The sequence below is a fragment of the Nematocida parisii genome, assembly GCF_000250985.1.
Source record: "Nematocida parisii ERTm1 unplaced genomic scaffold supercont1.2, whole genome shotgun sequence".
NCBI lineage: Eukaryota > Fungi > Microsporidia > Nematocida > Nematocida parisii.
This window is the reverse complement of record NW_013524647.1, coordinates 351,151-365,896: the sequence shown is the minus strand read 5'-3', so window position 1 is coordinate 365,896 and position 14,746 is coordinate 351,151. Positions and strand designations below refer to the sequence as shown.

The following is a 14,746-nucleotide window of genomic DNA, read 5'->3' as shown; positions in this document are numbered from 1 at the left end:
CAGAGAACTTTAGGCCCCGCTGCAGTAAAATTATTTATGAAAGCGAAGAAGAACAAAACACTTAAGCAGCTGCACGCAAGAATATCCAGCGAGTCTCCTCTCTACATTGCACTGTTCAATAGAGTGTCGGTTAAGCCGCAGCTACAGCTATGTGATATTACAGGCCTGCACGCAAAGTATGTATGCCCAAAGACAGGCCTGCAATACAGCTCATGCCAAGTATATGAAAGACTGCGAGAAATGCCAACAGAAAATGCACAAATTCTGGGCAGCATCCGGCAGATGGGAAAAGAGCTCTCTACACTAACAAAGAAATAAATCCATAATAAAATTTACGAAAACTCTTATAAACGGCAAAACACGCCAGTACACGGTGGATTAAATTATAAAGATCAAAAGAATAGAATAAGTAGATTTATTCAATGTTAGAAAGGATGTTGTCTAGCTCCTTTTTAAAGGCGGGGCTGGCAAGAAGCTCCTGCTTCTTCTTTTCGTTCTGTTCCTTTTCTTTCTGTGCTACAGATACTCTCTTAATTCTCTCAGCCTCAAACTTCTCAAGAAGTCCTGCGCTGGTCCATCCCATCTGCACACAAATCTCTCCAAGAGTGCATGTCTTAGTGACTGGGTTTAATTTGGTCTCTGCAAGCACGTGAGAAACTACAACTCTTTCCTGTAATTCATACTCCATTGGAATTCCATCGAATGCCTTTAATCTGGCGTAGTCCATGGCTCCCTGCTTTCCTTTGTACTTAAGCATACCTCTAACAATTCTCTTGAAGCACTTAGATGGCTCCTTGTAGTGGAATGGTCCCTTCTGTGGGTTTACAAGACATCTCTTTCTCTTCTTGTCCTTATATATACTTACCATTCTTTCAATAGGGGATGAGAAAATAAGACCTTCTGATCTTAAAATTACAACACTGTAACCTTCTCTTAATGACTTTGCTACGTATGCAGCTAATCTTCCTACGATATGGCCTTTTGCATCAATAACGAGTTTTGTTCCGTGTGCCATATTTCTTACTTGGGCTAAAAATTAAAAAAATATTTATATTAAGAAGCCAGTGCACCCAGCTAAATATTGCCATAAATACAGCCAGCCAAATGCACTACATAGCCTTGCTAAGCATTCCCGTGGACTAGATATTTTGTAAAGCATGGATGCACTGAGGCCTGCAGTGTTTAATATAAACTGAATATTTATCACTTTTTACAGATATTTCTTCCAAACAAGAAAGCATATTTAACGAATATTTTATTTATCTATTATTATAACGTGTATGCGCGATGCTTTATAACACAAAGTACAAAATTACTTCTTTCCTATCTTTTTAAAGGCTCGCCCCTTGCTTAGCTGTATTTCTCGTAGATCTTGCTTTTCCAGATGAAGAACTCCAAGCGTGCTGTTTAAAATGCCCTTTTCCACGTTTTTTATCTTCTTTTCTGTCTGCCTGACCTGTTTGCTTGTTTCTTTCTGCTGCATAAAGTTCATTCTGTGCTCTTCAACTATTTCTAGTGTGATTGGCGATGCAACCGGCACAAGTTTAAATGGCGATGCCTCTATCTCAAACAAGTTTAAACCGATTGTATTCTCTAACAGGTCTATTCCTATTGCATACTTAATTATGCCCAGCCCAACAGAACTTGGCGGGGAGTCTCGTAGAAAGTCCATAAGCAAATTTAGCTTAAGCGGGTCAATGTAACCGTTCCTATGCACAAGCAGAATGTGCAGGCTGTTTGTCAATAGGCTTAGGTCAGTAAGAGAGTGGGCAACTTTGTACTGCGCCAGCTCTACTATCTGGAATTCGTGGGTTCTTCCTATAATCAACCGCGGCTGGTTTGTCTTGTTTGTGTAAATATATGCGAATAATGAACAGTCCATTCTTTTTAGAAGGCCCTCCAGCTTTCCATTAGAAACTGAGGAGTTTGATGTTGTTGGCTGGTATACTCCATCCTTATCTGTGTATTTCACTGCATTCTGTTTGATGTTCATGAAGAATGAGATAAGTTGTGCCACTCCCGGTGTATTTGGAGTTGGTGAAAGGATTAAAAGCTTCTTGGCGGGCTCAATCACGCATGGCTTCTTGTCTTTTTTCATGGAGTAAAAATATTTCTGCAATATACAATAATAATTTATTCAGTTATCCGTTGTGCATATTCTTTTCTTTAAAGCACTTCGGATCGGTTCTGTTATCTATACTAGTAACTAGCAAATATAACTGTGCAATTCTTTCTAAGAATTTTTATCATGCATGAATTTCTTCTCTATACGACTGTTTCTTGTCTTCTCTGATTTATTGTGCATAGACCATAAGACGACTCTTGCGACACACAAATACTCCCGTCTGTTACTCTGCGTAGTAAGTGCATAAACGCCTGTGCTTTTGTTCTTCTGTCACTAGATAATAAGTCCTCGGAAATCTGCTGTATAGATAAGCTTTCTCTGCCTAAAATACTTTCGTTAGATAGATCTCCATTCTGCGGCATAAATGACATGTCTGCACCTGGCGCGGAGATAAATGTGGTTTCTCCACCTCTTGGAACTTCTATTGAGGCATTTGATGCTTCTGCTGGTATTTGGTCAATAGTTGTGCTGGATAGATTCTGTGTTGCCCCAGGCAATTCACTTATTGTGCTTTCCATCACTATACTTTGCCGCTCTTCTGATTTCTTTCCCGTGTTTATTTCTTGCTGCCCAATAGAACTGTGCATTTTTTGCAGAGAGGTATAAATACCCTGCAGAACTATTGGAAGGTGCGATCTTTTTGCTTCTTCTGTAAATGGCTTAATTGCCTGGTGTTTGATCAATTTGATGCATTTACTGTCTATCTCTGTTGTTTGGTCTATCTTCTGTCTTTTTGTTTCTATAAGACTCTCCTGCCTTTTTCGGGAAGGTTTTACTGGGCTATTTAGAATAGTATCTAGCATAACTGATGGATCTCCTATAGAAATAGCAGATAGATTTGCATCTATGCTTATTGCCCCTACTTGCATGGTCTCCCCGTGGCTTCTTCGGCTTTGATCTTCATGCACTATACTGTGCTGCTCTGGTAGTATTATAGCACTTGCTTCGCTTGCTGCCTGAATCTCTGAAATTGTTTCTGCAAGAGACAGAGATATATTGTTTAAGCTAAATGAATAATCCTGAAAGCTCAACATTCCTCCAATAGATCCTCTCCCCTCTTCTATTTCTTCTTCAATACTCTCTATACTCTTATTGGGTAGTACCATGTGCTTGAATATATCAATACTATATGTTATTTTTTTCTTACTGAGCTTAGACGGCTGCTGGTCACTTGGTTCCTTTTTCTTTACACATATAAATAGCTCTTTGCACTCGTCATAGAGTATCTTTGTCTTTCTAAAGAGTATCTTAGAAAGCCCCAAAAGAATGTGGCTAGATGTTCTCAGCGCAAGCTCGGGTACATCTCCTGATTCTATTGAATTCACGGTGTCTTCTATATCCACCTGCTGTATGTCAGATTTGCTTAGTCTTCTGTCGAAATAAGCAGCCACCCATGCGGCTGAAAGCTTTCCTTTGTTTGATAAAAAGTTCACTGCGTAGAACATCCCTACCCATTCTTTTTCTCTATATATATTTTTTATGCCGGGAAATATCCCGCCATTCTGCTTAAAAATAAGTAGCTACTCTATACGCCTAAGTATACAGAAGTAATATGAAAATTCTATAAATAGATATAACCCAAAATACTAAATTCACTAATTTAGTGCACAGAATGCTTAATTACGCCCACAGTTTAAAATAGTTAATATTTATTAGTAATACAGCATTAGTCAATAAACATCTTACTCTACCTGTATACATTCATATAACCCGAATCTCTCTTCTTCTTAATATACTGCACATTCACATAGTTATACAATATGCGAAAGATTCTAATTATTTTATAATACGCATACTTTTAATCCATTACAGTGTCCATAGCATGTCATATATCTCATCAAGCGTTATTTTATTTGGTAGTTTTAGAACTATTAAAAATGCAACTGCTGTAAAAACAATCTTCTCATATATAGAAAAGTCTCCTTTGCGTGGATCATATACAAATCGGAATATAGCTCTAGCTAATTTTAAAATTTGCACTATAGGTAGACATATTATACACCATATTTTATAAAAAAGCAATTCCCAGCACCTCTTTTTCCATATTTCTACATCATCAGTTAATGCCATATCTTTCAAATTGTCTTTCAAACTTTCATTATATTTGTTTACTGCTTTATCCAGTTCATACATGTCAATAAGATTGTTTTTATTGTAGTTAAAATTCATGTAGTATTTACTTTTTTTACTCGATGTAACAACCAACTTTTTTGACCTTTTTTCTATCTGAAACAATATAGTATACTCTATGTCAAACGGAAAACAGCTATTTAAATTGCTATAATCAAAGAAACCATATATAGTGTGCAAAAACACTTGTCTAGATCCTTTTTCATTTTCTACACATAATCCATTCTGTATGATAGCAATAGGAACCAATGCAAGAGACCTATTTAAAGAAATAAATATAAGCGATTCAATGTCATAGTATTGAATTTTGTACTCTACTGCCATAGAATCCATTGCTTCTGTCTCACTATTATATTTTGTTAGCTTTCCTGGATACTTATTCAGTAAATCTATCACATCAAGCAGTCTATTCCGCTTGGTTTCTGGGACAGTCTCTGTTATATAAGGTTTCTCTATAATAAGGGTTTCTGCCTGTTCTTTATTTATATGAATGTTAGCAAATATTAATAAATCTAAAGTTATATACTTCATTACAGCAGGATCTCTTAGCATATAAGAAAGACTGTAGTTATTTAGTGTGGAAATGTACTTATCTAGGTCTCTCTTTGTTGGTATTTTTTCAACAATTTTATTTACTATTTTCATTACATTCCACATGTTATTTACTGCAATATCTGCTGCCTGGTTTAAATCTTCTGCTTTGAGTGCTTTGCCATATGAGTCAAGCATTAAGTTATTTATTTCTATAACTAAATTATACAGAAGTAAGTCAGATGCGGTTTTATATAAGATTAATTTGCCTCCTAAACAATTGGTTATTTGGTTTTTGGGTATCTTGCTATAGGATGTCTTTACTATAGAAATAAAATCAAAGTCTTCACAATGTATCTCGTGCCAATTGTTATTATCCATTTATATTTTAAAAAGTTTTATCTATTTATCTTCTTATATTAAGTGTAATACAATACAATACAAAACTATAAATGTAATAAAAACAATGATTAAACTATTTAATATTAAGTGAAGCTGCATATTTTCCATAATTTTCGAGGGAGCCAATTATATCTACTATATTATGCATATTGCATAAATATATTATGCGATTGGTGGTATATTATGTAGTATATTGCAATTTAAGCATTAGTGCGTCTTATTGGTCTTCTGTCTCATCATTATATTAATTATTGGTTATTTGTTTGGATTTGTTTCATTCATTTTATAAATATAAAGAGTATGTACAGGGACTTACAAATGAAAGAAAAGAAAAATGAATTATTTAAGAATCCATCTATTGATATGCTCAAAAACAGAAATAATATGTCAACCAGCGAAGTATCGATTGACTGCACTGCCAAGAGTAAAGATAAATCACAGAGATATGTTAAGTACAATTTGTGTGAAAGCATTCTATTTAATAGTAAATAGGTTATTTGTTGTTTATCTTTATATCATATTTTCTGTAATGTTCATTTCTTCTTTTATTCTATCTATTTCTGCTGAGGTAATTCCCATAATATAATGCGTACTATTTACTGCGTATTCCTCTTTGGGTTTTGTGCTGCTTACATAAAGAATATTTTGTTTCTTCATTAAGAATGCTCTTCCTACCTTTAATGCAAATGCTAGTGTAAGAATGTTCTCTACAGTCTTTCCAAATGAGTCTACATTTATAATTAGTCTGTAAAGTTCTACTTCTCCTATTTCTTTCAGGATTCGGTAGACTCTTTTTATTTCTTTTGGTGCATCCATCTGCTCTTCTTTTACTTCTTTTGTTTCTTCTGGTTTTTCCTGTGCCTTCTCTAGCTTTGGTTTTTTAGGCTTTTTAATTGGTTGCTCTGCTATACTCCCAGTGAGTGTTAGAATTGGTGGAAAATATGCTCCTCTGTAATAACTTTTTGCTAGCTGTGTATGAATGCTTGTGTTAGTACTGGCCATTTCAATGTAGTTGTTTAGCGTTATGTGGTTATTGCACTGTAGAAATATTCTTTTGCTTTCTTCTCCTATTATCTCACTCACCAGGCAAGAATCTAGGCGCAATTCATGTGTTGTTCTTATTTCTTTTAACAGCTCGTTACTTCTTTGGTACAGAGGATATAGAACTTCGTTTTTCTTCTTTTTCTGTTTGGCTGTTCTGATTAGTTCCATGTACTCATCAGTTAGTTGCTTTGCCATTCTCTTTTCTTAAATTTACTTTTATTTTAAAGTTTTTCGCTTTATGCTATTTATAGGACTAATAAGTGGTGGAAAAGATAGTATTTATAATATGCAAATGTGCATTGAAGATGGGCATACTCCAGTATGCTTGCTTCATATGAAAATGGAGAAAGAAGAAGATTCTTATATGTTCCAGTACGCAGGATGCAATCTTTTACCGGCCATTGCAGAATGTTTAGATCTTCCGCTGCATCAGTTTTCTACCTCTGGTGTGTCTAAAGATCGCAGCATAGGTTATAAAATAACAGAAAAAGATGAAATAGAAGACTTATTCTGTGCTATTGGCGCTCTTTTGAAAAAATATTCGTTTTCTGGTGTGTCAGTTGGAGCTATTTCCTCGGTGTATCAGTATAATAGAGTGAAGAGTGTGTGTGATAGACTTGGATTAACTATGCTGGGGTATTTATGGGGGTCAAATCAGAAGGCACTGCTTGGTAAAATGATAGAGAATAGTGTTTATGCAGTTGTAGTGAAGGGCGGTGAGTATGTAAGCAATTTAGTTGGAGAGTCTCTTCAGAGTGTACGTGATAAGTATTCTGCATATATTCTAGAACAAATACATAAATATCCTGGATTAAAAGAAGAGGATTTCAACCTATGCGGCGAAGGAGGTGAGTATGAAACAATCACACTTGATGCCAAAATATATAAAAAGAAAATAGAAATAGTAAGAAGTGATGTGGTAGAAGTAGACGGAGTAAAGAGATTAGATGTTTTAGAACACAGAGTGGTGCCCAAATAGAACCCTATCTACGATTGTTTATGTTTTGTAGTGGGCTATTAGTTTTATTATGGGTTTGATGTGATAGATTAACAATATTAAATATAAAAATTCTTATATTAAACTTGTTTTGTTTTGTGTTTGTGCGTAATTAGTTGAATTGTTGGCTTACATGGGTTTGTCCTCTCTAGTAATAAATTTTATTGTTTTTGTAATATTTTTTTTTATCTTAAAACAGTTTATTGATATAAGTTTCGAGGGGCCTCAAACGGATGGACGTCGAGCGCCACACACTCTCTTCCTATTCTCTCTAAGCCGTTCCTCGTGCCCCTAGGGCGGCCGTAACAAGTTAATGTCTTTGACTGCTAGGGGTGGAGGAACGTGGCTTATAAAGTAGGACTTTATACGGTCACTCCTCAATGGGATGATGGCACTGAGATAACGTGCCACCGCGCGAGTAGTACTCACGCTACGGTCTACGCACTGGGCCTTAGTCTCGGGATAGTCCCGGAACAGAGTCCTCCATGCGTGTTTGGGTAACTTCCCCCCAAGAAGTGCATCGACCAAACTGTCTGTCGATACTTGAGATAGTGCGCCTATCTCCAGGCGGATCGCATCAATTTGTAATAAAGGTGTATTTTTCAACTTTAAAACTATTTATGTATACACTTTGGTTTTAAATAAAGGATATAAGAATGAATATGAAGAAATCTGAAATAAAAATATTAAATGCATATATAAGTAGAGAAGCAAACACGCCAGGTATAAATCGCGTAGAAATAACAGAAAATCACTTTTCTATTTCTATTTAATCTTTTTATAACCTTTAAGCTATAATTAACAGATAGATAATCTTCTATTAGCTTCTATACTATATAACTATTTATTAATTTAACTGATTTATACTACATTATATACCCTGTGAGATTTATTTATATCTACAACAATACTCAAGCCCTTTATGTGTCAGACTCATAATCATTTCTTTGCTATACCCTTTCCGAACCATCCCTTCTATTAATAAGCCCTCATAATCGGTTGCATATTTATTATTAGTGCCTATCCCATTCCTATACAAACTTATCGCCCGGTCTATCTTGTTCTCTCTCTCCTGTTGTTGTTTTAAAATACCATACGCAGTTGATACTCCGTCCATACAGCTGTTTTCATCCAGATCTATCTGCTCTTGATTTTCTAGGTCCTCACGCATTTCTGCTTTTCTATTATCTATATTTTCATTTAATATTTCTCTCTTCTCTTTAATTTTTTCTTTAATTATTTGAGATATTCGGGTTATTTCTTTATTTACGCTGTACATTGTAATGCTAATATAGTGCTCTTTAACTATCTCTGTCAACTTTTTTTTGTCGTTATAAAAAGACAGAATTAAAATAGAAGTCAGTGGAGACTTGTTGTGGTAATAAGTGCTATTAAAAAGAACAAGCACCTTTTCCTTTATGTAGTCATATGTAAGAGTGATCTCCGGATCAAACAAAGAATAAATTCTATCTAAAACATTTAGAACATATTCTATCGATACTGTTGAGTTAGAAACTATCCCCTTGTTCTTAACAAGCAGAGACAAGAATGCAATCCGATTTAGATTGCAATATATCAATACATCTTCTATTAAAATGGGTATAGATTTACTTCTAAGAAACAAAAACACAATAATTGATACTTTTGTTAGATAATTCACACGAGTGGCAAATGATGCGCTCTGGATAATATTTTGAATATCGTCATAGTGCACCATTGCATTAATATCTTTTAATACAGATTTAAGAATTACTTCCTTTGAAGTTCCATTCAGAAGCCAAATGGGCGTATTGCTCATAAAAAATAAATATTTCTATGTATATATATGCCAATTAATTAAGTTCATTTCTAAACATAGTAATATTGATAATAAGCAAAATAATTAATATCACAGCAGAGATCTAAAAGATTCTTTCTCGGCAAAAACATAAATATACAAAAACAGCAATATAATTAATACAAAAGGTAGTTTTAATATTATACATAAAAATAACTAAAATCATTTAAAAACACTCTATAGCATCTGCTAGTTCAAACAAAATAGTGTTTATATTCTATATTTCTTCTTGTTCCTTTATTTAGTTTAGATAGTTTTATATGTGATATAAATTGGAATACTCTGAAATATAGCAAAAGACTAAAAATAAGAATAGAAATAGAATAAAGAAGGGATACATAAGAAAGAGAACGGCATATAAAAACAGAAAAGCAGAAAACAGCTTAATATGAATAGAACTATCAACAAGGCAATTTATATAAATAGTGTATGTTTGTTGGGTCTAATGTAAATATATACAGTTGATAGAATATATAAGACACATGGTATATTTTATGATCGATACTTCTGTATGCCAGGTCTTTTAAATAATTATAGTCTTATTGTAAGCAGAATTGATTAAAGTAACATTTATCTCTGTAAATATTCCTGAGATTTAATATTAATTTTTATTGCATAATTTCATGGGCTCAGTTTTAGTAAGTAATATATATTTGTAGGAGCTTGGCTTATAAGGGGTTGGGCTAATAAATAATTTAATATTTTCTCATTTTTCTATAAAATGAGTTTGCTTGAGATATCCTATAAGAAACATGACCAAATTAGTTTAGAAAAGCTCGCTGCGTTTATAACGGCATGTAGACTCAGAAAACCCCGCACGCCAATTACAAACAAATTCAATACATCTGATATAAAAAGGATACTTGTGATTATTAGTGAGTCGTGCCTTTCCTATGCGGACAAAAATAAGAGAAAGGGCAATTACCAAGTAGCTCTTAAGGAATATCCACTGCCAGAAGACATTCCTATATACTTGCACTCTATTCGAGAAAAAACACCAAAGCAGCATAAGATTGATCAAATAGCGGGGGAAATGATGGAGGAAGAAGATATTTCAATGTTTCTTACAGAGGACCTCAATTCCATATACACAGAAGGGATAGACCATCGGCTATACACCATTCCTATGATTGAGAAAAGCGCGTTTTACTTAAGATACGGCACGCCGTCGATTCTTCCGCAGATAGCTACTTTGAAGCCATTAAAAGTAGAAAAAGTTGAAAATACTTCAACAAATAAAGAAAAGCCATACTGCGATGTAGCGATGATTAATGGCAAAAAAATGTTTATGTTTAAAAACCGCACAAAGAACTGCATTTTAGCAATTGACTGTGAAATGGTTATAACTGACATAGGATGCGAGCTAGCTAGAATAAGCGTAGTAAACAAGTATAAAAAAGCAGTTTACGATCAAATCATTATACCAGAAGGGAAGGTTGCCGATTATATATCAGATATAACAGGAATATCTGAAAGTACGTACGACAAGAAGTGTACTTGTAACACGTGTGAATACATTGCTGCCAAAAGACTGAATATAAAAGATAATGAAGAGGACTCAGCGCATAGTGGGTGTATAACATATGATGCAATGCTTTATGACTTATCAAAAATAATAGGAAAGAACACAATTCTTATAGGCCATTCAATATCCCATGATTTGCTGGCAATGAATGTATTTCACAAAAATATTATTGACACATCGCTGCTGTTTAATAGCAAAACACACCATCGGTACAAGCTGAAATCCCTTTGCTCAACCTATTTAAACAAGGAAATACAGGAAACAGAGCACTCTTCAATAATAGATGCAGAAGCGTGTATAGACCTAGTCAGTTATCTAGTAAGACGCAGAATACCATCTCTTCACTACCAAAAAATGAAGAATTTAACAGTTTCAACTGAATATAATAGTGCGACTTCGCAAAAAATCACTCATAAAGGAACCCCGCCAATTGACTATGTGTATACTAACTGCTTACCAGAGGATATAGATGCCAACACTGTGATAATATGCCTAGAAAGAACAGAAGAAGAATGGATTGTTAGGGTATCTAATACTTAAAATAAATATATATCACATGGTAATCACATATAATTAAGAAAAACAGCAGATCTTAGAATTTCTATAAAACCTCGCATCTATTCACATAATATATTCAAAAGAAGCCTTATATAATATATATAGTTAGTATAATCCGCGCGAGAAATTCCGGGCTTTTATTTGGTTGAACGGTAAAATATTCGAAAGAATGTCATGTGAACATAGAAATCAGTTTATTTTTAGAAGTGTCTATGCAAGATAAGTGCACTTTATGGTACTCAGATTATTTAGTCAAGTTTCTGAGCAGCTATTCTGGCAGTTCCATTTGTAAGCACTATTCCTAGATCTGCAGCCCTTTTTACGATTTCTATTCTCTTCTTTGCACCAACTGCATGGGCAATCTCTCCACAGTATACTCTGTTAAGAGAAATAAGTGCGTCTAAGTCCTTTATGTTCTGGATTATGACCTTTCTAAATCCGTTTGGAAGAAGATGTCTTACTAATTTGTCGGCCTTGAATCCAACAGTTGGCATGACCATAGTACCCTTTACCTTTCTTCTTACTTTGTTGTCAATACCTCTTGGCTTTCTCCAAGACTTGCTTAATCTCTTAAACTGGTCACTCTGGAATCGGTTGAACTTTCTGTTTGTCTTCTTTACTGCTATGAATTTGACTAATGGAGTAGTCGTTAATAAGTCCTGCATTACTCTTGTCTGGGGTTAAAAATAATTAAAAAATTTATAAGTAATGCTGGTTCTTTAAAATAGATGCAATAGCAAGAATTCGTAAATGCTGGCGCCAATAAAAAAGAACAGAAAAACATTCCATATGCTGCCATTGCATTAAATACATAAGCAAATAATCATTTTCATGCAGCAATTTCTAAGTAATAAATATGTATAATATCATTATACAGAGCAATTATTTAATATTTATAGTGCGTATAAGTCTATTATTTATAATAGAATACATAAAGGACGCCTATTTATATGCTTTTCTTATAAAATTGCTGCTGTTATATTAATAATTTGAATATAAAATGTTCATCAATATAATTTAGTCTATCCATGAATTGCAATTTATAGGGTATTATATGGTTTTTATACACAGTATTATATGAGAAGACTGTTCTAAAAACTTAATTTTATTATATATAACACTGGTTTGTTTTATGGAAATATGTCTATGCATTACTATGATACTTTACACCAGCACTATTTTATTTTTAACAGAAAATAATAAGAAACTGGCAATAGCCCATAATATCTGCATAATTATCTATTAACTACTAGAAATATATTTAAACTGCAATTTATCTAATTGTTAATTAACCATGAAATATCCAGACAAGACAGGCTTCTGGTTATAAACACAAATTTTAATATATAGAAACTCCACACGCTAAATAATACCAATGCAAATGATCTATTTATAAATTATGCCAATAGTATAATAAAATAATAAATAGAATACTAAATATATGCACTAGAAATTTTTTCAAAGGAAGCGGAAGCAACTATAATATAACACAAAAGCAATATTTTATTTTTATGTCTATTATTTTGTATTGTATATTCGAGAAAAGATAATAGTGTATAATAAAAGGCAAAGGACATTTGAATATAGAAAATTATCAAAAAGAATGGCAGAAAATCTAGAAGGTTTGGTGATGAAAACGAAATATTCTACACTTTATCCGGATTGTATTAGTGCATGTATTAGTAATTTCATATAAACCACTACAGGATTTTCAATAATTCTGATGATATAACAAATGAGTCAATACTTAAAGGAAAAGTATTTGTCTGGTTGTCTAAATGATGACAGAAAATATTTAATTCATGAATTAAGGTATCCTCTGATAAAATCTATTATCATATATATACTGCAAAATACAACAATATATGAATCTTATACTAAGCCTAATAAAGACATGAAAGCATAATATAGAAATAATGAAGCATAAAGTATATAAGTATTGCTTTAATTCAATAGAAAAATTTTAGTATATTACAAATATAGTGCATCACGGCATATCAATTACTAAACCATAAAATTCATTGCTAAATTTATAGTTGCTGGTATGAATTAAGTAATGGCTATAATTTACATATCTTTACTTCTTAAAGCCATCTAATCTATACCTATCTTTTTATAAACCTTTATGTGTGTAATTGAATTATAAATAGGATTATGAAAACTTTTAGTAAACAGAAAATTTTCTACTAATGGAATTAAATAGAAAGACAGCAGAATCATTACAAATTAATACAGAGCCAGAACCCCCAAAAGAAAAAGAACCGGTAAGTTTATTTAAATCTGAGGAAAAGCAGTTGGCATGGGAGCTGGTTAATAAAATCATGTCTCTATATGATAATAAAAAAATATCGACAAAGAAACAGACATACCCACAAATGAAAAATTTATATCGATCAGTGTTTTTGGCACAAGTAATAGCGTATATTGATTCTATAGACACCATAACCACACTCGATGGATTTGATGAAATAGTTTTTTCTGCACTAGAGAACACAAATGTTATAATGAGCGGAGTAAATGGTATAAAAAACACTAAAGACTATTATAAACTGATGGAGAATAACCATATATCACAGCTCCTATTAAACAAGATGGTATATAACTATGTTTTAGATGATCTTTCTTTTGCTGTAAACAAATATCTTGACACTAATCCGGAATTACTCACATTAGACCCAACTATAAATAACGATTTAGACCATAATGTAAATTCTGCCGAATATATTTGTAGAAAAATGAATGAGCTATTTAAAAAAGATTCATCCGGTACTTATAGAATAATTCGTGTAAAGGAGATATTAGAGAAACACGTAGGAGCATTTCTAGATTTGATATAAATAATAGTGAGAAATCTTGTAATTTTAAGACATTCGGATTAAATTTAGATGATATTAAATCACTTATTTACTTTAAACAAGCAGGAGAAATTGCAAGAATAGCGCTAAATATGATAGAATGTCCTCTTATGATCCCATCAATTGCCACAGAAGAATATCCTATCTGTTCATTTACTGATTTAATTTATCCATTCTTCAGTAGTAAGTTTTCAATCTCTGATGATGATTGGATAAATCAGATTGCCGAATATATACAATATCCTTGGGAGATGGAAAATGATTTCTTGTCTGAAAAAAACTACATAATAGGATTTTTATTCGGCATATATCAATATATTAAAACCGAAGATATTATTTATGTTTCCTCTCAGTGCAGAAAGAAACTATTGCAATCTATTTATAATACGCAATCAAGAACTATACCAGAAACAGAGCCAGAAAAAAAAGTTGTGCCCATTTCAAAGCCCATTACAGCAACAAAATATATAGAACAGAGTATAGATAAAATATTAAACTGGGGTAAGGAAAGGATTGATCCAGCGCCAGCTGAAAATCGCCCCGAATCAGTTATATATAGTTTACTTGGTTTCATTGTATTTATTTTAATCTTTAAGACTATATATTTTGTTCTTGTTTTTAATAATATAATTCCTGCCGATGATTAAATTATATTTATCACATTCATCATTTTATACTCTATTAATTATTGCATAGATACAAATAGGCATAATATAACATAGGCATTAAATAAATTTTATTT

The 14,746-nt window shown here is 32.9% G+C and overlaps 13 protein-coding genes across 13 annotated transcripts; 6 read left to right on the top strand and 7 right to left on the bottom strand.

The window, feature by feature from the left end:
- Positions 1–36: 36 nt before the first annotated feature.
- Positions 37–318, top strand: NEPG_00920 (uncharacterized protein; the record flags this gene model as incomplete). The annotated part of the gene is made up of 1 exon (XM_013203295.1): positions 37–318. One exon carries the CDS (start codon positions 37–39, stop codon positions 316–318), a length of 282 nt encoding a protein of 93 aa, XP_013058749.1.
- Positions 319–415: 97 nt separating this feature from the next.
- On the bottom strand, positions 416–1,015 carry NEPG_00919 (uncharacterized protein; the record flags this gene model as incomplete). Its single annotated transcript, XM_013203294.1, has 1 exon — positions 416–1,015. One exon carries the CDS (start codon positions 1,013–1,015, stop codon positions 416–418), a length of 600 nt encoding a protein of 199 aa, XP_013058748.1.
- A 260-nt stretch (positions 1,016–1,275) lies between these two features.
- On the bottom strand, positions 1,276–2,098 carry NEPG_00918 (uncharacterized protein; the record flags this gene model as incomplete). Its single annotated transcript, XM_013203293.1, has 1 exon — positions 1,276–2,098. One exon carries the CDS (start codon positions 2,096–2,098, stop codon positions 1,313–1,315), a length of 786 nt encoding a protein of 261 aa, XP_013058747.1. The 3' UTR covers positions 1,276–1,312.
- Positions 2,099–2,182: 84 nt separating this feature from the next.
- NEPG_00917 (uncharacterized protein) lies at positions 2,183–3,570 on the bottom strand (the record flags this gene model as incomplete). Its single annotated transcript, XM_013203292.1, has 1 exon — positions 2,183–3,570. The coding sequence occupies one exon, from the start codon at positions 3,568–3,570 to the stop codon at positions 2,266–2,268; it is 1,305 nt and encodes a 434-aa protein (XP_013058746.1). The 3' UTR covers positions 2,183–2,265.
- Positions 3,571–3,833: 263 nt separating this feature from the next.
- Positions 3,834–5,167, bottom strand: NEPG_00916 (uncharacterized protein; the record flags this gene model as incomplete). The annotated part of the gene is made up of 1 exon (XM_013203291.1): positions 3,834–5,167. One exon carries the CDS (start codon positions 5,165–5,167, stop codon positions 3,932–3,934), a length of 1,236 nt encoding a protein of 411 aa, XP_013058745.1. The 3' UTR covers positions 3,834–3,931.
- A 321-nt stretch (positions 5,168–5,488) lies between these two features.
- NEPG_00915 (uncharacterized protein) lies at positions 5,489–5,680 on the top strand (the record flags this gene model as incomplete). The annotated part of the gene is made up of 1 exon (XM_013203290.1): positions 5,489–5,680. The coding sequence occupies one exon, from the start codon at positions 5,489–5,491 to the stop codon at positions 5,678–5,680; it is 192 nt and encodes a 63-aa protein (XP_013058744.1).
- On the bottom strand, positions 5,648–6,433 carry NEPG_00914 (uncharacterized protein). The gene has a single exon (XM_013203289.1). The coding sequence runs from the start codon at positions 6,425–6,427 to the stop codon at positions 5,699–5,701; it is 729 nt and encodes a 242-aa protein (XP_013058743.1). The 5' UTR covers positions 6,428–6,433; the 3' UTR covers positions 5,648–5,698.
- NEPG_00913 (uncharacterized protein) lies at positions 6,429–7,215 on the top strand. The gene has a single exon (XM_013203288.1). The coding sequence runs from the start codon at positions 6,471–6,473 to the stop codon at positions 7,209–7,211; it is 741 nt and encodes a 246-aa protein (XP_013058742.1). The 5' UTR covers positions 6,429–6,470; the 3' UTR covers positions 7,212–7,215.
- Positions 7,216–8,107: 892 nt separating this feature from the next.
- On the bottom strand, positions 8,108–9,027 carry NEPG_00912 (uncharacterized protein; the record flags this gene model as incomplete). The annotated part of the gene is made up of 1 exon (XM_013203287.1): positions 8,108–9,027. One exon carries the CDS (start codon positions 9,025–9,027, stop codon positions 8,119–8,121), a length of 909 nt encoding a protein of 302 aa, XP_013058741.1. The 3' UTR covers positions 8,108–8,118.
- Positions 9,028–9,787: 760 nt separating this feature from the next.
- On the top strand, positions 9,788–11,148 carry NEPG_00911 (uncharacterized protein; the record flags this gene model as incomplete). Its single annotated transcript, XM_013203286.1, has 1 exon — positions 9,788–11,148. The coding sequence occupies one exon, from the start codon at positions 9,788–9,790 to the stop codon at positions 11,129–11,131; it is 1,344 nt and encodes a 447-aa protein (XP_013058740.1). The 3' UTR covers positions 11,132–11,148.
- Positions 11,149–11,376: 228 nt separating this feature from the next.
- Positions 11,377–11,814, bottom strand: NEPG_00910 (50S ribosomal protein L32; the record flags this gene model as incomplete). Its single annotated transcript, XM_013203285.1, has 1 exon — positions 11,377–11,814. One exon carries the CDS (start codon positions 11,812–11,814, stop codon positions 11,398–11,400), a length of 417 nt encoding a protein of 138 aa, XP_013058739.1. The 3' UTR covers positions 11,377–11,397.
- Positions 11,815–13,338: 1,524 nt separating this feature from the next.
- On the top strand, positions 13,339–13,986 carry NEPG_00909 (uncharacterized protein; the record flags this gene model as incomplete). The annotated part of the gene is made up of 1 exon (XM_013203284.1): positions 13,339–13,986. One exon carries the CDS (start codon positions 13,339–13,341, stop codon positions 13,984–13,986), a length of 648 nt encoding a protein of 215 aa, XP_013058738.1.
- Positions 13,987–14,096: 110 nt separating this feature from the next.
- Positions 14,097–14,727, top strand: NEPG_00908 (uncharacterized protein; the record flags this gene model as incomplete). Its single annotated transcript, XM_013203283.1, has 1 exon — positions 14,097–14,727. One exon carries the CDS (start codon positions 14,097–14,099, stop codon positions 14,649–14,651), a length of 555 nt encoding a protein of 184 aa, XP_013058737.1. The 3' UTR covers positions 14,652–14,727.
- Positions 14,728–14,746: the final 19 nt, after the last annotated feature.